Genomic DNA, 19,768 nt, shown 5'->3' with positions numbered 1-19,768 from the left:
TGAGAGCTGTGGTATTTGCTGACTGTAGTCTGGTTAGATATTGGATTCACTGACCCCACAGAGTCGCCAGAGGTCATATTGGAAAACTCAACGCTGTATCTAAATGGACCAAAGATGCAAAAAGTTCCAAAAAACATGAAGTTTGTTATAATCAAAGGATATTGATAGTCATATTTGTACAGTGCAAACCCTGTTGCAGTTCTTCACGGGTGCAGAATTGTGTTGGTTAGCTGGTTAGAGCAGTGGCGGGCGGTGACTTCTTTTTTAAGGTCGCTCGATGCAAAGTTCATCACAACATGAATGTAGCCCGTCATGTGTGTGGTTCGTAATGTCGAATGTGAACCTATGTGCATCACGTGTCTTGTCAAAATAAGTGCCTGCTGCAGACGCGTCTACAGTTTACTGTTACGTGAGCGTCTTTTTTATCATAAACGTTTTTTATGCGTGTGCAGCAGGTACTTATTTTGACAAAACAAGTGATGCACATGGTTTACATGACGCAACAAACACATATTTTGAAAACACAAGCAACACACACTCCGAACAATTATTTTGAATTTGCTCGGATGAGCAGTCACGAGCTGCCACTGGGTTAGAGAGAGACAGAGACTTGGATAGAGATGTACTCTCTCTACTTTTGGCTATATTTTATTAATTCATGACAGGAGAAAAAAGCTAATGTCAATGAGTGCAGGTGTATTTGACAAATCCCAGTTTCCATGGGCACTCCAGAACACTTAAAGTAAAGCAGGGAAATAATGATGAATGAGTATACAAAATAATTGATCCCACTTTTTTTGTCTGTGAATGCTAAATGCTGTTTATGTAAATACTAAAACACACAACATGACCCTATCATCATAATTTTTATTGTTATGCTGTTTTTTCTATAACATCATGTAGAGCATTCTGTTAAAATATATAGTTTATATCTTTAATATTATCTGAGTAAAGTCATGTCAAAGATTGAAATTAAAGTGAAATCAATGTTTAAAATCAAACTTTGAAGCTTCAAACCTCATGGATTATAAGACTTTAGCCTGGATTTCACAGGCAGGTTCACAATATCTTCCCTTAGCTTGATTGCTTTGCTTTATTTGGCTTGTTTTTAGTGACATCATCTTAGTTTGTGTACACTGTTAGAAAGAATCAAAGTTTTTACCACCTGTCACTAAGGCACCCTTGAAAAATGTACTAATATGTACCACACAGATACATTTGCTACCAATATGTTAGGGCTGGGTAAAAATATCGATTCATCAATGCATTGCAATTATTTGTTTCTCAATTCAATATCGATTCATCAAATCCTATGAATCGATTCAGCCCCCCCGGCCAGTGGCGGCGCTGTGGGCAACACTCTAGTGAGAGCGTTCAGCGTTGTACAAGGCGCTATATAGAAAGATAAAACAGAAAGATCAAAGATGGCAAACAGCAGCACTTCTTTCAAGCCTGCACCATCAACGTGATCAAACATTAGCAGAGGTGGAAAGAAACGAATTACATTTACTCACGTTACTGTAAATGAGTAGTTTTTTGTGTACTTTTACTTTTTTGAGTAGTTTTTAAAATCTGTACTTTTAATTTTACTTTTGTTTGAAGTATTGTACTTCGCTACATTTTAAATCATATCCGTTACAGAGTATTTTTTTTTTAAAGCAAGGTGATAAAGACGCGCAACGGATGATTGATGGGCGCCGCGGGGGAACGCGCAAAAAGAACCATGGAGACGGACGAGACAGGCGCGCGCTAATGCAGACCCGCCTCAGTTCAAATCTTATGAAAGAAACCCCTGGCCATATTTAAGCGACCACTTTCCACTGACGCGAAGCGAGTGTTTCATTCCTATGAAAGGTAGGATTCATGCTCTCGAGTACGAAATTGCAGACCGGGTTTTAACGCTCATTTGCACGACGCGTTTTTAATACAATGCGCATTATCCATCGCAGCTTCGCGTCAAGTCAAACACAACTTCAGAACGTCCTCGAAAATGCGCAGGTCATTTGACATTGCAGAGAGAGAGAGAGAGAGAGAGAGAGAGAGAGAGAGAGAGAGAGACAGAGAGAGAGAGAGAGAGAGAGATCTGACATCAGGTACTCAGGGACGCTAGAAGACAATAAACGTGTCAAAAGTATGACATGGCACTCATCTCATTATATGCTCATTTAAACTAGATATATAGTTTAATAAAATAATGTATGTTACCAGCAATACATAAATTACAACCTTACTATAGTGATTGTATTTACAAGCTGCTGACCACCTTCAAAAGTGCATAACTCACATGTAAAATCATTAAATAATTCCATAAATGTTTCTTAGTTTGAAAAAGCTTTTTATTTTATTAACTTTTTGTTATTGCACTTTAATTGTAAAGATGTTCCTACAATTAAAAATAACTAGTTTGAGATTTATATTCCCTTGTCGTTTTTGAACTATACTAAAATCCTCCACCTCTCCCCGCTGTAAAAAAAAGTAACTTTTACTCTGAGTAAAGTTAAAATGATTTACTTTTTACTTGAGTAGATTTTTAGACCAGTAACTTTACTTTTACTTAAGTAAAATAGTTTATACTTTTCCCACCTCTGAACATTAGTAATACTACACACATTATTTAAAAATATACTCAGGTCCTTAATTGCTTGTGTATTTACTTATTATTGAATCGATATCGAAGGAAGTAAATCAATATTGAATTGAATCGAATCGAATTGAATCGAAGCATCAAGAATCGAAATCGAATCGAATTGTGAAATTGCTAACAATACCCAGCCCTACAATATGTACCTCTGAGGTACTATTATGAACTCCTCAAAAAATCTCTGTGTCAGTGATTTTCAAACTTTATGATGCCATGGATCCTTTTGTGAGGGACCCCCTATATATACACCTACAGTATATATTGGCTGGGTATCGATTCAGATGTTCCAGATCAATTCGATTTCGATTCACAAGCTTTTTAATTTCAATTTCGATTCTCGGTTCAATTTTCGATTCCTGTTCTCGGGTCAGTTTTTTATTCTCGATTCTCGATTCAACTCAATGAATATAGATTTAATACTATATTAATAAAAAAGAACAGTGAACAGCAGTTTACAAGTGGGTAATTAATCAAAAGAAATTAAAAGCCACAACACTATCATCGTTGTCTTGCTTGCGAAATCTAAAATGCTTCCATACCTGACTTTCTGGGCCCTATCTTGCACCCAGCGCATTTGACTTTGTCAATTTTGCATGTATCATTCTTATTTTGCACCGGTGCACAGCGGGTTTTTCCCTCCACAGACGCACATCGGCAAACTAGGAAATGAACTTGCACTCCCTGGGCGGTTCAGCGCAAAAAAGGAGGCGTGTTGCAGCGCAAACCATCCCTGATGCTATTTTGCAGTTTCAAAAAACACTTGCACCACTGACCAGAAAAAAATAGTCTAAAGTCAGTGGCACGTTGCGCGTTGATCATTATGCTATTTTAAGGGCGTATGCTTGACCATAATGTACAACGCGCACACACTTTGCTTATCTAATCTACACAGATGCAACAGTTATTTTTGAAAATCATAAATTGTTACACTAAAAAATATTAATACACGAGATAAGGGAAATCATAGTGGTGAGCATTATGGTGATAGTTTTTAAAGCAATAAACCCCGAGAAGCAGTGGGTTACCAGTGCATTTTATAACAGCTAAGGGGCGTTGTTAGGCACGACGCGAAGCGGAGTGCCTAAAACCCCCTTAGCTGTTATAAAATGCACTGTAACCCCACTGCTTCGAGGGGGTTTATTGCGTTTATAAAACGGTTACTTCATATGCATAACGTTAGCGGGATTTTATAAAATAAAACCCAAAAAAGTTGTAATTATATTAGTACAAATATTACTCTTCCGCCAAACAAAGTAGTTCCTCAGAATCAAGTGTGACTGAAACAGAGCGCAGTTTACAACCAACACAGACACAGCAAAGACACAATGAAAATATGATTTAAGACTGTGGTGTTTATTTTATAAATCACCATTCATCTAATTTATACATTAACATTTATATCGTGCAACTGTTGAAGTGATGATCAAATATGCTTGGAAGCATGCTGAACTATTTCCCCGTCAGCGTTTTTTTTTTTTAAGTTGCCACCCAGTTTTAGTTTAATGCCTTCCAGAAAATTATCTTCTTTATATAAACATAAAATATCGAATGAAAGAACAGACCATCCGCTTTGAAACAAAAACAAACAAAAAAACATTTCATCCTACCTTCATTTGATCTCTTATCACCTCTCAAATTTTTTTATTAAAAGTGGAGATAATTCCATTTTTGTGAAGAACTTTAGTAAGAGATCAGATTCAGACGGAGCCATGAACAGTACTACACGGTGTTTTCAGTGAATGCGTCAGTGTTTAAGTTGGGTAAGATCGCCACCCAGTGGATAATAGCGGACGTATGAACTTGAGTTATAAAATCCTCAGACAACGTTTTCTCTTTATCGACGAGATGACTCAACAATATTTATTGAGATTCATCTGGATATCGCCATTAATTGTGCAATTGTAGACAAATTAAAAATATGATTTAAGACTGTGGTGTTTATTTTCATAAATCAATACGCAGTAACAGTGGCGCAGTGATACTTGTAATGTGGTCTGAACCGTGAGGTTACCGGTGTATTTTATCACGGCTTAGAACGCGTTTCAACCAATCAGAATGAAGAACCAGAACTGCCCGTTTTATAATATTAATTTTGTGTGGCTGCGGTAAAAAATTCTCATGCAAATAACGATTAAAATATTTTTATAAGTTTGTTGTGTGGCTGTATTATGTTTATTTTATGTAAATAATAATTAAAATGTTTTCATAAGAAACCTTAATGTATGTGAACTTGATTTGTAAGTGTACTTTGGGGTTGGACTGCTTGCGTTTGGCTTTCAGCGGTGAGGGTGGACGCAGCGATGTCCTCTGCTGGCATCAGGTCGTTTATAGAGGCAGATCCACCTCCCGTTACGCAGCCTGCCCGATTTATGTAGACAAGCTTGGGATTCCCCCGTCTCCTGACATCATGTAGCGCTTGCGGCGCAACGTCCTGGGGATGCCAGCTGATGAGACAATTGTGGCTATTTCCTCTCACGCCTGTTTAACCGACGCTGATTTGGGCGGGTTTCTCCAAGCCCCATACAAAACAACTTCTCTGTCTTTGACTGCTCTTACAAGAACGTGGGTCTCCTCGGCTTTGAACCACTCCTGGCGTGCGCCTGGTAAATCCGTCATAATAATAGCAACCCGCCGTGGAACTTGCGCCCTTGCGTTTAAAGGGAATGTTGGATAGCGTTCTGATTGGTTTATTTGAGGTTACGCCCAAACCACACCTATGAATAATGAACCTACTTCAGACCAACCCCTTATTGATTTGTGCCTGGTGCAAGAGTTATTTCTCCCGCCGGGAAAATAGCAACAGCGCCCAAGATCCGCCCACAAACTCACTTGTGCTTTGCACTTCGCACTTGCGTTTCAGATCGTTAAAATAGGGCCCTTTATGTTTAAACGTCAATGAAGCACCTGAAACTGCCCTTTTAAGCATTGAATGAATGAATGAATGAATGAATGACAGGCTTGCCTCTCGCTCCTTGGTAACATTGTGCAAGGCAAAAAAGATGGTGACATCTAGTGAAGAAGACTAGTAATAAGATTAACGTTAATCTTACGTTCAATGTTTGCTGAAATATATATGAAAGAAAAAATCGATTCTGCTCTTTGAGAATTGATTCTGAATCGACCACGTTTAAAAAAACGATTAATCGATAAATAGATTTTTTTGCCAAGCCCTAGTATATATACGTAGCGATTTACATATTTTTATGTGTCACAAACATATAATTACATCTGCTTAAAGCTGGATGTATACACATGTAGATTTTTTTGAAAAATGTATTTGTACTGGAGCAACTACAGCAGCTTTACAAAGACATCTGACTTATGAACCACAGTGACTGAGATAAAGTGGACGTAATGAGGAAAACACACTAGAAAGATACAAAACAAATATGTAAGTAGCAAGAAATGAGTATAAAACCTAATAATTAATTTGTAAAAAAAAATAATTCTCTCTAAAATTATCTGGGGATCCCCTAGAACCTCTCCGGACCCCAGTTTGAAAACCCCTTCTCTAGATTACTAAAACAGTTACATATTGCAGTTTATAAGTCACCATCTGAATGAGGATCACCAAACCCATAATTTGTGTTTGTCTGAGCAGTCAGTATGAATCATGGCATTAATGATATTTGTGAAGGTCTGGAGAACATCCAAAAATTGTGGGCAATTTCACTTTTTCACTTTAATCTGGGGCTGTAGATCTCAATCTAAAGGTCTTAAACCATGTATTCCTGTAATTATCACCCTTAAAACTCCCACAGGAACCTTTACCAACAACCTCATCAATATGGCAGCGGGTGGTCAAACTCTGAGAAGACGAGGAGAAAAAGAAAAATTTAAATTAAAAGGCGTTCACTATAATGCTTTAATGCATTATAAAGTAATCAGTGTGTAAATCAAATCTATGAATAACCTGATAACAGCATACAAAAGACCCGATCAAGCGATAAGTCCCGAATAATGCAATGCTAATGAAATTTATTATAATGTCTATGTTTAATTTGTACCTATTCGAATAAAATCCATCGAATACAATTATTCAATAATATTGTGACATTCAAGGTGCCAGTTTATATAAAACAAAGATCCTTTCACCACTACTTAACTGGCAGCTTATGGACATGTGGCCCTGTTTTTGTGTATCTTCAGTGCGTGGTTTAAGCCTCGGGGAGAGGTGTGTTTAAAAATCAATTTGTTTGGTGTTAATCCTCACAAGGCAAGAGAAAAGAAAGTGGGGAGAAAGGGGGTCTCAACAAGAGAATATCTCATTTGCATGCCGGCAAAACCAAGTGACTATTTTGCAGAAAATCAATTTGGGACAGTTCCTGTGCAGTTTCACACTTTAGCATTTTAGCTCTTTGTTGTTACGTTTACACAACTACAAATGGACTCTTTGAATAATTACATAATAAACGTGTAAATGTGGCTTTGTTGACATCAACCAAAAACATGGCATCTGATGAGATCAGGGGTCATATCTGGGCTCAGATGTGGTGCATGTAAGCAATCTTGGTTGCATGACAAAGAAATAACTGAGACAAATTATGCTGGGCTATAGTCATCCGAACAGGTGCGACCTTTTAAAACAACATCAATAATACATACTAGATCCAGAACCAATACCAAGTAAAATATTGATTATCAGTTAGTTTCAGTTCAGCAAGTTGAGGGTCATTCAGAGAGCGAGTTATTTCATCTTTACCTGCACTGTCAGAATTTCATAGTAAACTATTCATTTCTGTCTACTAAAGCACCATTGAATCACTCTTATTTAATTTCGGTTCATATCCGCCTATTGATCAAAAGTGACATGATATTATGTGCAGTTGCATTTAATAAGCATTCCGGGTGTGGAATTTGAGATTCAATCGGATGATATTGATCCCGAATGTCTGAGTTTGAGCATGTGTGAATGAGACGAAAGAAACAGATGAATAGAGATAGATAGATAAAGAGAGATGCCCCAGTCAGGTCTCTTTTCTCAGCACCTTAATGAAAGGGTGGATATTGAGATTCAAGGTTGAATTCGTAGCGGAGGACAATGTTCTCGGTGGACGTTTGCAAATGGCATCTGATGAAACAAATTATAAATGTTGATGGCTTTCATTCACAGATGCCAAATACATGTTCGCAACTGGTTGTGCGTATGTAAATAAATTTACATTTATAGAGAAATGTTTCTTTCATCACCTCACCGCATTGTAGTGCAGAAATAATTTACAGTAATACATCTTCAATGGATGTTGTGTACATACATGACTAGTTCATATTCATAAAGAAAATTTTGGGTCACCCATGGCTGATTCATTGCTCATCCAGATGGTTAATCATTTTCTTGGATGGTCTCTAGGTGGATTGCAGGTGCGTGTTGGATTGAAAACAACATGGATAAATATTTGATTTACTCGCATTTAAAATGCTAATCTTTGCATGATAGCAGCTTTTAGTACAAGACATGGATGCCTTATTGCACAACATAAGAGGTTGGTTTTGCGTTGCACCAAAAAAATTGGCATGCATAACAGAAATATATATAAATCACATAGTCTAACAACACAGGTACATACTGGCAAGGACTTATGCCGGGACAGAATTAATAGGCAGAGTGCATCGCGATTTTGGCTACCATGACTGATATCTGGACTGTTAGATCACTTTAGACATATTTCAATCTCTCTCTCTGACTTTGAGTGTATCTCCCCCCACCTCTCTCTCTTTCTCTCTCTCTCTCTCTCTCTCTCTCTCTCTCTCTCTCTCTCTCTCTCTCTCTCTCTCTCTCTCTCTCTCTCTCTCTCTCTCTCTCACACACACACACACACACACACACACACACACACACACACACACACACACACACACACACACACACACACACACACACACGTTTTATGCAAGATTACTCATCATATTCTTCTTTATAGACCATTTTTTTATGTGTTTACATTAAGCACATAAAAATTATCAAGAAGTTTAAATTTACAGACCAGCCTATATCGTAACTTTCCAAACTTGATCTTAAGGTAAATATGAAATGTGTAAACAAGAACTATAAAATAAGGTGTTTGCCTTTTCCTTTTAAGCTGAGGGTTTAGATATCAATATCTTTCTATCTGTCTGTCTGTCTGTCTGTCTCTCTCTCTCTGGTATATTCTCAAGTATAAGGCAAAGCCTCCAGCACAAAACATCTACTCAGCGTAATAGGCAGAGATTGGAAGGTGGAGGGGCCAGCGAGAAAGAGAGATAGTGAATGAGAGTGAAACAGCAAAAGTGAGAGACAGCAAGAGAGAGAGAGACAGAGAGAAAAGGACAAGTAGCAATAGCAAGTGAGGTTTTCTAATGGATTCTGAGAGACGTTTGGTCACTAAATGACTTTTAAAGTCACATAGTTTTGTGTTTCTTAAAATAGTTTTATTAGTCGCACATTGATTATCTATCTGTGTGTGCTGTAAATGTTTTTACTACAACTTAGTTTAGTAAATGGGTCTTATTTGTATGCTGATGAATATTGCGCTGGAGTGGATTATTATCCGACATTAAGTGGACGAGATGAAAGCTATCTGGAGTCTCTTCTTTCTTCCTACTGTCTGTCTGCAGATGTCCCAAGGTAACATCTTACCTTCGGTTTTACTTTACTAACTGGTTTCAGCTCCGTGATGTTTTTGTAGTGCCGCACTTATTTGTGTCCAACACATGTTGCGGTGTGAACGAGGGGATGTTTTGTCAGACACTGTGGTGATCAAAATTAGTTTACGGTTAATGCACATGCAGAAAAAGAAAGCTGTAACTTTAATAATACTGTCATGTACTCAGTTTATTAAAAAAATGCTTAAAATGCTTGTCTTTTAGGACTTTTATATTGTCTTAATCATGTTATGGGCACCAGGGACAGGTGCATCACTTATTCAACCTCCTAAACGTCTTTTTTCAGATGTCTTCCAGCTATTTTGGGGTTAGGAGAAAGAACCAATAAATATAATAACCAAATATTTTTCTTAGAACATGTAGCAGTGTTATTGTCCACTTTGTGTACAACAGGTTCCAGTTACACAGAATTAAGAATTATGGTGCAAACAACAAACAAATGTGATATCCACATATGTTGACATCCAGGTCTTAGGAGGATAAATAGGTAAAGATATTAAAAATGAAATACGTAAACGGCATTGATATCTTCCTATTCACTTTCTAATGTTACACAGAAATTGTATAATTTTGAAACATTGCGAAGGAGAAACCATTATTTCTCCTCTCTGCAGTGTCTTCCAGCAGCCGGCCAGCCCATGCACATGCCGAAGAAAGACTCCTCCAGATTTTATTTAGTAACTACAATAAGCTCTCTCGTCCTGTAGCAAACATCTCAGATGTGGTACTGGTCCACTTTGGCCTGTCCATTGCTCAGCTCATCGATGTGGTGAGTCTCAAGAACCGTCCAGCACAGGTCCGCACGGCATATCTTAACATGCCTATCATTTATTATTAAAGTTAAACAACTTAGTTTTGCAAGTCAGTTCTATCTAATATTTTAAGTTTTGATTTGTGATAAGCCAAATAACTTATAAAAAGTTTAAATCATAATAAAAATATATGTTACTTTGACCAAATTTTTTAATACACTCTTGTACATAGATGCTTATAAAAAATTAGTAACACTTTACTTGAAGGGGTGTTTATAAGACACATGCCATAAACATGAAGAAGATTTTATGCACATTATGACAACTGTCATTAAGTGTCATTTGTTCAATTATGTAATTTTTAATGCAAAGATGACATTGTTTGAGATGTCTTTGTTATGACAACTTGACATAAACCAATACATTATAACTTGTCATGACAACTTGACAGACAACATAACTGACCACACTGTAAAAAAATTCCGTAGAAATTTGCAGCTGAGTTGCCGGTAATTTACCGTAGATTTAAATTTATGTTATTACTGGCAACATTTTGTTCAAAGTTAAATGAACATTAAACATTTAGAAGTCTTTGTCTTTACAGAATAAAACTAGAAAAACAGCATCAAGCAAAACATTCTGGGAAACAAAATCTGAAGCAAAAACAGAAAAAATTTGATGATGATTTCTGGTTCCCAGAATGCTTTGCATGAGGCTGTTACTGTATAGTTTTATTCTGTAAAGATAAAGACTTGTTAATATTTTAAATGTATTCAACTTTGAACAAACTCTTGCCAGTAAATACATTTAAATCTACGGTAATTGACCGGCAACCCAGCTGCAATACCATTGTAATTTCTACAGATTTTTTTTACAGTGCACTTTTTACCAGCGATACGATATATATAGTTTTATAACAGTGTCATGAATATTTTTCTTGACCTCAACTACAGTGATACAAATGGAATTTGTCATTAAAATGTCATTAAGTGTAATCCTCTGTCAAATAGTTTTATAACAACATCATGAATATTTTTAGTTTATAATTTTTTAAGTTACCTCTAGGTGTTTAAGACATAAAATCAATCACCCAATAATAATATTAATTATTATTATTATTATTATTAAAATTGCATTTGGATTTACCTAACAATAAATGAAAACAGTACATTAATGCCATGCAGCGTTGGGTCCATATTGCTGAAAAAACATTAAATTAATTCATTTTTTTTTGGTTTTTCTTCTATGTCAGAACATTTCAGAACTCTCTGTGTGAGGAAGAACAAATTCTGTTAGTTGTCAGTTTTTTTATGTATTGTGCACATACACTTTATTTTACAGTACGTGTACTTACCTTGTACATATATGGTAAATATGTTGTATTTATACAGACAAATGTGTGGTACTTACTCTGAGTATCTACATGGTCATTAAAGGGTGTCATTACTGTACTTACCAGTGGTACATACTTTGTAGTTATTATGAAACTCTATGTAAGTGCTTGGTAATACCAGATACATAATTATAGTGTAGGTAAACTGTAACTAACAAGAAACACTACACTGTAAAAATCTCTGTAGAAATTACAGTATTACTGGGTACTCGCTGCCAGTAACTTACTGTAGATTTTACATTTATGTTATTTACTGGCAACAGTTTGTTCAAAGTTAAATGAACATGAAACATTTTCAGTCTTTATCTTCTACAGTAAGTTACTGGCAACCAGCTGCATAATTACAGCAAATTTTTTACAGTGTACTGTACTTACAAATGAATGTACAATATAAGTATTTAGTACTTACAGGCAAGTGTGAGTTAATGACATAGATACTTATAGTGTACGTAAATGATAACTAATAACAAACACTACTGTACTTACAAATTGTGTTTACATGGTAAGTGTATAATACTTACAGGCAAGTGTAATTAATGTCAGGTACTTATAGTGTACATATATGATAACTAATAACAAACATTACTGATGTGCAATTTTGTACTCAGTATCTTTGTCTTTTAGTATACCTTTTAAACCCAACAATGCATCTTATTTTATGATCTGACTGGTTAATATAACTCACAGTGGCATACTATGCTTTATCTTAGGTGGTAGGTCCTGTATTACAGTAGTGTTACTTGTTTGTTACACTATGAATACACTATAAGTACGTATATGGCATTACCCAGTACATACCTAGAGTTACATAATAACTACCAAGTATGTACTACTGGTAAGTACATTAATAATACCCTTTAATTACCATGTACATACTCAAAAGTAAGTACCACGCATTTGTCTGTAAGTACAACACATTTATCATATATGTACAAGGTAAGTACCCATACTGTTAAATAAAGTTCTATCAAAGTAAGTATAATATAATATGTTTGTTGCATTTTGTTAAGGTATATAAAATTATTTGAAATATTATTAACACTTACTGACATTTTAATAAGAAGTTTAATTTGTATCCCTGTAGTTGAGGTCAAGAAAAATATTCATAATGGTGTTATAAAACAATTTGACAGAGTATTAACACTTAATGACATTTAAATGACAGTTTAATGTAATTTTAACACATAAAGCTAGGTAGTTTCTTAAGTTTGATAATTATTCTGCTATGTCATGTTTATGACAGATTTATGACACATATTGGTTTATGTCAAGTTGTCATAACAAAGACATCTCAAACAATGTCATCTTTGCATTAAAAATGACATAATTGAACAAATGTCACTTAATAACAGATAAATAAATCTGAATGTTAAAAATGTTATGTCGTGATTATGAAGGTGTCATGTCAGTCTTATAACCACCCCTTCAAGTAAAATGTTAACAAAAAATCTTTCGTTTTTGTAATTAAGTAATTTTTAGTTGAAACATGCTCACTGTGATCAAACCCCATCTCTCTTTATTCACATTTTGCTTTGAAAAATCAAACAGGATGAGAAGAATCAGATGATGACCACAAACGTCTGGGTGAAACAGGTATGTTTGCATTAAAAGAGCTGATAATTATGCATTAATGAGATTTTTAATTGGAAGTGGGCTCCCGCGTCCTCGCTCTTGTCTCCTCTGTCATACCTGCTGGTTGGGAGCTGTGATGTGCATCATGTTTCCCTGCAGGAGTGGAACGATTACAAGCTGCGCTGGAACCCGGAGGACTATGAGAATGTCACCTCCATCAGGATTCCCTCGGAGATCATCTGGAGGCCGGATATTGTACTCTATAACAAGTGTGTGAGGCTTTCCAAATCCAACAATCCAAATCTTTTTTATAAATCTGCATCCGCAAACACTGTTGTGGTATGCACGTTTTTCCTCTGTTAAACACCAATGGGGGTTTTGTGTAGTGAAATTGAATTAAAGGGTTTATTTTTTTCTGTTGAACACAAAATAAGATATTTTGATAAATAGTGGTAAGCCCACAATTGAAGGTACTCATTGACTTTCATAGTATTTTTTCTACTTTGGAAACTGTGCAGCTATATGAATGATATGAATCATCAATTCTAGTTTTGTGTTTGATCTGCAGTGCGGATGGAGACTTCGCCGTGACTCACTTGACTAAAGCCCAGGTGTTTTACAATGGCAGGATCAAATGGAAGCCGCCTGCCATTTACAAGAGCTCCTGCAGCATTGATGTCACCTTTTTTCCCTTTGACCAGCAGAACTGCAAGATGAAATTTGGCTCTTGGACGTACGACCGGGCCAAGATCGATCTGGTGAGCATGGCCAGTGACGTGGATCAGATGGACTACTGGGAGAGCGGAGAGTGGGTCATCATAAATGCTGTGGGCAAATACAACATTAAGAAGTACGAATGCTGTACAGAAATCTATCCAGATATCACCTACTACTTCATCATTAGACGTCTTCCTCTATTCTACACCATCAATTTGATCATTCCCTGCTTGCTGATCTCCTGCCTGACAGTGCTGGTCTTCTACCTACCGTCCGAGTGTGCGGAAAAGATCACGCTGTGCATCTCCGTCCTCCTCTCTCTTACCGTTTTCCTCCTGCTTATCACCGAAATCATACCATCAACCTCCCTGGTCATACCGCTCATTGGCGAGTACCTCCTCTTTACCATGATCTTCGTCACTCTTTCCATCATCATCACTGTGTTCGTACTCAACGTTCATCATCGTTCCCCTCGGACGCATAGAATGCCATACTGGGTCCGCCAGCTTTTCCTTCACCTGGTTCCACGTTACCTCTTCATGAAACGTCCACCTGCATCGGGTAAGAGAAATTGCGGGAAACTGATCGAGATGATGCACAACCCAATGCAGCCACAGTCTACGTTTCTACGGACCACACCACTGGACACACCATCGCAAAGTCCTCTCCCTCAAGTAGGAATGGCCTCCCAAAGGGACTCCTCTTCCAAAGCCATGTTTACAGGCAGTTCTCCCAGCAGTCAGTATTCCATCCTACAAGAAGAAACCAAACAAACATCTCTGACGGCTGTTCCCGGTTACACATGTACATACACAAACAGCTTGTTTGCCTCTAGCACGTCTTCATTTCAAGAAACTGCACTTGGTACTCTGCTACAAACCATCCCACAGGATGGAGTTGAGCATACAGACTGTGATATCCAAGGTCACAGCACTGAGAGCGTCTTCATGGACGCCAAAGAGAGTTTTATGGGGGCGGGAAGTTGTCAACACCATCTTGCATCCGAAATAATGAGTATGAAAGTTGATCAGGATGACACAGCGGTGTGTACCAGATATAACTTCACCAACAACAGTGATGAGGCTAAAGCTCATAATCCAATTAAACTAGTAAATAATCTGTCAGATTCGCTGATGAAAGCCCTGGAAGGAGTTCAATACATTGCTGACCATCTCAGAGCAGAAGATGCAGACTTTTCAGTAAGTTTCTACATTTAAAGGGTTATTTTAGAAATTTTCACTTACACAGATCAAAACTATTTTAATGTACACTCTGAAAAATAAATATTTACAACACTAATATGTAATATCATATTCTAAACCTAAAAAAATAGGAAAACATATATATTGTTGGAAAGCTCTAAGAATGTAGTTTTCGTAATTCAAAACCATTTGATGATAGACTTGATGTAGTGACAGTCATTTTTTTATTATTTTACCGAGCCCCATAGGAAAGCATGTTATTACAGTATATATTTTACACTAATATCATATTTTCAAAAAATTTAATAAAAAATATATATTAAATCCATTTTGCAGTAATAATGATGCAGTGACAGTAGTTTATTCATTTGTGACAAGAGTATGCAGCAAACCAGTGACACCTAGTGGCCTTTGTTGGTAAAACCACTAGAAGTATCACTAAGGGAAACATATTTTTTTAGATCAAACTGGTTTTGACTTATGGCTTTATTTTTGTAGCATTTTGAGGGGAACCATTTTTTTTAAAGATTTTTCATATAAAATATATTTATTTATTTGTTGCATTATTGTTGTTTATTAAAATAAACAAACTGCTATTGTTTTTTCTTTTTCTCAACTCCAGACACTTGGACAAAAGTTTCTTCTTTAAGATAAGACTATGATAAGGCCTTTATTTTTCAAGGGTATAATATATGACCTTCAAGAAAAGTAGTTTTTTTTATAAACTCCTTTACGTTGTTCATCTTTTTAAACTTCAACTCAACAAAATGTTAAAAGCTCTCATTTGGACAAAAGGACCCGTTAAATTAATAACTATAAAAAATATAAAAAAATTTACATTAATATGAATGTAATAAAATGCTCTAACACAAGAGTAAAGAGTTATATAAATGTTTTTAACAAATTTAAATATGTTTTTAGCTTTATCAGAAACATTCGATTTCTTAAGGTACTTTATGGATTCTCCTCAAGTTCACCCGAGGAACTGGACTTTGATACTGGTGTTTTTTTTATCAGCATTCATCCTATAATAAAAAAATCAAAAACACTGTGTCTCACAGGAAGTATTCATCCAAAAATCAATTCTGACATGAGTGGGAAATACACAGCATGAGATTTGAAATGAATGAATCTCTCATCTTTTTCCCCATCAGGTCAAGGAAGACTGGAAATATGTTGCCATGGTGATTGATCGAATATTCCTCTGGATGTTTGTGCTGGTGTGCATTCTGGGGACCGTCGGACTTTTCCTCCCACCGTGGATGGCTGGAATGATCTAGATCATCATGTGGAGTCTTAGATTGACTCGGAGTAAGTTGGAAATCCCTTGTCATGGAAATTAAGTGATGTTGAATGTCAATGCTTCTCTGTGTAACAGAAGCCCCCAAATTAAGTTTTGTTATTTCTATAACTTACGCCTAAGTCAGCGTTCACTTTTATTACATCTTTCTACATACAATGAAAATGAATGAGAACTGAGAATAAAATTATATTGCGGGAAATGAAATCAGCACACAAATGCATTACCCAATATTGTATTAACATTTTTCAGTGAATTTGTCTGTCATGAGCAGCAGGGCAAATAAATCTAACAAATGAATGCTTATGACATTGCTGAAGATTTCTTTTATTAAAATGTTAAGTTTACCACTTCATAACTATACATCAATTTCAATAATGTAAGAATGACTTATGAGAGAATTTAACTGTAAAAGGCAACTCTCAGCACAAATGCACTGAGCAGGTGACAACAGAGATTAAATTTCACACTCATTTCTGTAAGGTGACTCCAAAAATTATCATTTTCAAGGTCCGCCTGTATTTCAATAATTCTCCTTTACAGGTTGCAACAAATATACACTGAAATAAACAATACGTAGAATGTATACATATTTATTTGGGAAGATTTTGCATGAATATTTTTAAGTAATATAGAAATTAAGTAATTCTACTTAAGTTAAGTAAAATTACACTGTAAAAAAATTGATATTTATTTAAAAAACATTGGTAACATTATTATACATAATAATTGTAAGTTCTTTTAAGGGCTTACTTCTTTAATGAAATCTTCCTGATTAAATCATGTAATATTTCCTATTTTCTTTACATATTTATTACTATATACCACATTATGATGAGCAAGTAAGAAGAGATTGGTCTCAGTACTGGCATAAGCACAGTTATTGCTCATTGAGCGAAATAAAACACATCATGATTTTCATTGTGTCACCTACAGTCTGAACACAAGCACCAGTTAGCAACACCACAGTTTACTCTTCAAATGCAGCCCCATGCAAAGCATGCAATTTGAAAAAAAGATAATTTTTAAAATCATTTTTACATTGTATTTTAATGTGTTATGTCCATAGACATATATTGACAAAGACTATTCACAAGCTTCAAATTGTTTTACATTTTATGGAATAGCGTCACAACCACCAAGTTAAAAATCCATCTGTAAGATCTCATTCATTCAAGTCATCACTCAGTAGCATCTGATATTCAGTCACTATTTTGTCATTGAACGTATTTTGTATTTGGAGATGATTTATTATTATTAAAAAATATGGGTGATGACCTATGTGAGTGATGAAACGTCTTGAAATGAAAAGAAGCCCCATAAGATTTATGAGATTGTACTTTAAATCTGTCTTTCAAGTATTTCGTGATGGTTTCATGATTTTTTCTATTACATGTTGCCGATGACAGATTTAGCAAATCTTTTGTTCTGTTACTTTCATGAGCAATACAGACAAACCTGTCAAAGCAAATCTGCAGAAATACCCTTTCTCCCGTCTCAGGTGGTGAATGAGTTGACCTTGAAGAGGAGAGGTCACAGGTTGAGTTAAATCAGTGCTTCAGGACCGATGAAAGCTCAGGCTGTCAGACTGAACCAATGCCGTCCTATTTAAGAGCATCACATCACCAGTCATACACCTGCAGCTCTGATATTGGATTTCAGCTTCCAGACCAGAATGAAACCTGTCAGATAACTGGATTAGGTCACCACTCTGACACATGTACTATTTATTATCTCTTTATCTGTTGGTACACCTTTATAAATGAATTTATGGGGAACAAATAAATATTTTATTGGCTCAATAACAAATATCTTCATGTTGCACTCCTGTAAATGATTTAAATTCAAATAAATTATTAATTGTATTGTTTCTTGATTGAATATTTGTACCTGTGAGATCCAAACTAAAGTCTCAATCTAATGGTTTTCAGCATGATTTTAGTCAATATTTAAGCTATCAAGGTTATATTTTCACACTATGTTTTTTTAGGATGATTGTAGGGCTGTGTTTTCAGATTGGGTCACATTTCAGTTTTTTTTTAACAATCCATTTAAGGCTAAAGAGGCTTTACAAGAATTAATGCTTAAAATATCCATTGAGAAATCTAAATGGTGACAGAAAGAGAAAAAATACTGTAAGATGTTAAGAAAATAAATTCAAGAAATATTTTCTATAATAGGCTATGTCCTTTGCAAAATTATTTTTGCACTTTACATTTTAGGATACTAATGTCCAATGTATTAAAGACCTTCTTTTAAGAAGATTAAATGGCTAAACTCAAATAGTTTCCATTCAGAAAGTGCATTTGAATCATCTCTGTTTAGCCCTGGTAAAAAATAACAATCTCTTTAAAGGAAAACACCACAGTTTTTCAATATTTTACTATGTTCTTACCTCAACTTAGATGAATTAATACATACCTATCTTTCTTTAAATGCGTGCACTTTTAATCTTTGTACAGCGCTTCTTGAATGTGTTAGTATTTAACCTAGCCCCATTTATTCCTATAGCTCCAAACAAAAGTTTTATTTGTGTCACCATACTTACTCGTGTAACTACTCATGAAACAGTTCTTAAATAGGGAAAAAATGGAAGTGTTTGATGACATCTAAATTCATCCGATTGGATCCTAAGGAATGAATTGGGCTAGGCTAAATGCTAACACATTTACAGTGCGCTGTACAAAGATTAAGTGCATGCATTGAAAAAAGATAGGTATGTATTCATTTGTCTAAGTTCAGGTAAGAACATAAATATAATATTGAAAAACAGTGTTGTTTTCCTTTAAAAATAACATCTGGATCTGAGAGGTCAAGATCGCATTTATAAGTGATGGAGGAAAAACTGTTGTGTAACAATATATATGGCAGCTTAACAGTGAAGAATGCTTCTCTTACCAAACCAACAGATTTTAACAGCAAATATATATAATAAAAAGACAATAGAGGATGATCCCCAATATAGAGTATTGGATTTGCTGTTGCTTCATTCTCATCTAAAGCACGCATTTATAAAAAAACTGGTGGCACTTTATTTCCATAGTCCACTTACTATATGTAACTCAACCCATCTCATGAAGTGTGAATAGCTGTGCAATACATGTGCATATTACAGTCATTTTTACGTCATTTTATAAAGTTGTTTCTCAATTTCTTCCAGTTTTTTTAAACCATTGTCGCTTGGGTTTGGGGTTAGATTTGGGATTTGCTTGTGGGTGACATTTAATATATAGGTTTCTCCTTGTTTTGTCTATTTTAAAACCATAGTCGCTTGAAGTTGGCGTTAGAATTGGGGTTTGGATTAGGATGTCATTTTCTGTAACAAAAAGCTGTTCTAACCCCAAACCCAAGCGACCGTGGTAAAAAACAGAAAAATAATGAGAAACCAATACATAAAATGACACAAAAAGTGAAGAGTCCTATTTAGTTGAATGGGAAGGACTTGTATTGGTATGTATTGCACGAATTTTCACCCTGGGTGCTATTTATACTCATGAGATCTCATGAGAATGGGCTGATGTAACAATAAGTCAGAGTAGTAGACTGTCT

General features: G+C 35.6%; 1 protein-coding gene across 1 annotated transcript; it reads left to right on the top strand.

Moving 5' to 3' along the window:
* Positions 1-8,947: 8,947 nt before the first annotated feature.
* chrna4b (cholinergic receptor, nicotinic, alpha 4b) lies at positions 8,948-18,255 on the top strand. The gene is made up of 7 exons (XM_065241655.2): positions 8,948-9,245; positions 9,898-10,052; positions 12,977-13,021; positions 13,160-13,269; positions 13,569-14,916; positions 16,074-16,230; positions 17,721-18,255. Exons 1-6 carry the CDS (start codon positions 9,188-9,190, stop codon positions 16,197-16,199), a joined length of 1,842 nt encoding a protein of 613 aa, XP_065097727.1. The 5' UTR covers positions 8,948-9,187; the 3' UTR covers positions 16,200-16,230; positions 17,721-18,255.
* Positions 18,256-19,768: the final 1,513 nt, after the last annotated feature.

The sequence above is a fragment of the Paramisgurnus dabryanus genome, chromosome 14, assembly GCF_030506205.2.
Source record: "Paramisgurnus dabryanus chromosome 14, PD_genome_1.1, whole genome shotgun sequence".
Taxonomy (NCBI): domain Eukaryota; kingdom Metazoa; phylum Chordata; class Actinopteri; order Cypriniformes; family Cobitidae; genus Paramisgurnus; species Paramisgurnus dabryanus.
Note: the sequence above shows the minus strand (reverse complement) of the source record. Positions and strands in the feature narration are given on the sequence as shown.

Bases quoted from the DNA above. Each gene is read 5' to 3' on its own strand.
- chrna4b (XM_065241655.2), top strand. From the start codon at position 9,188: ATGAAAGCTATCTGGAGTCTCTTCTTTCTTCCTACTGTCTGTCTGCAG. The intron at 13,270-13,568 runs GTGTGTGAGGCT...TTTGATCTGCAG, and splicing joins GATATTGTACTCTATAACAA to TGCGGATGGAGACTTCGCCG. The intron at 14,917-16,073 runs GTAAGTTTCTAC...TTTCCCCATCAG, and splicing joins CAGAAGATGCAGACTTTTCA to GTCAAGGAAGACTGGAAATA.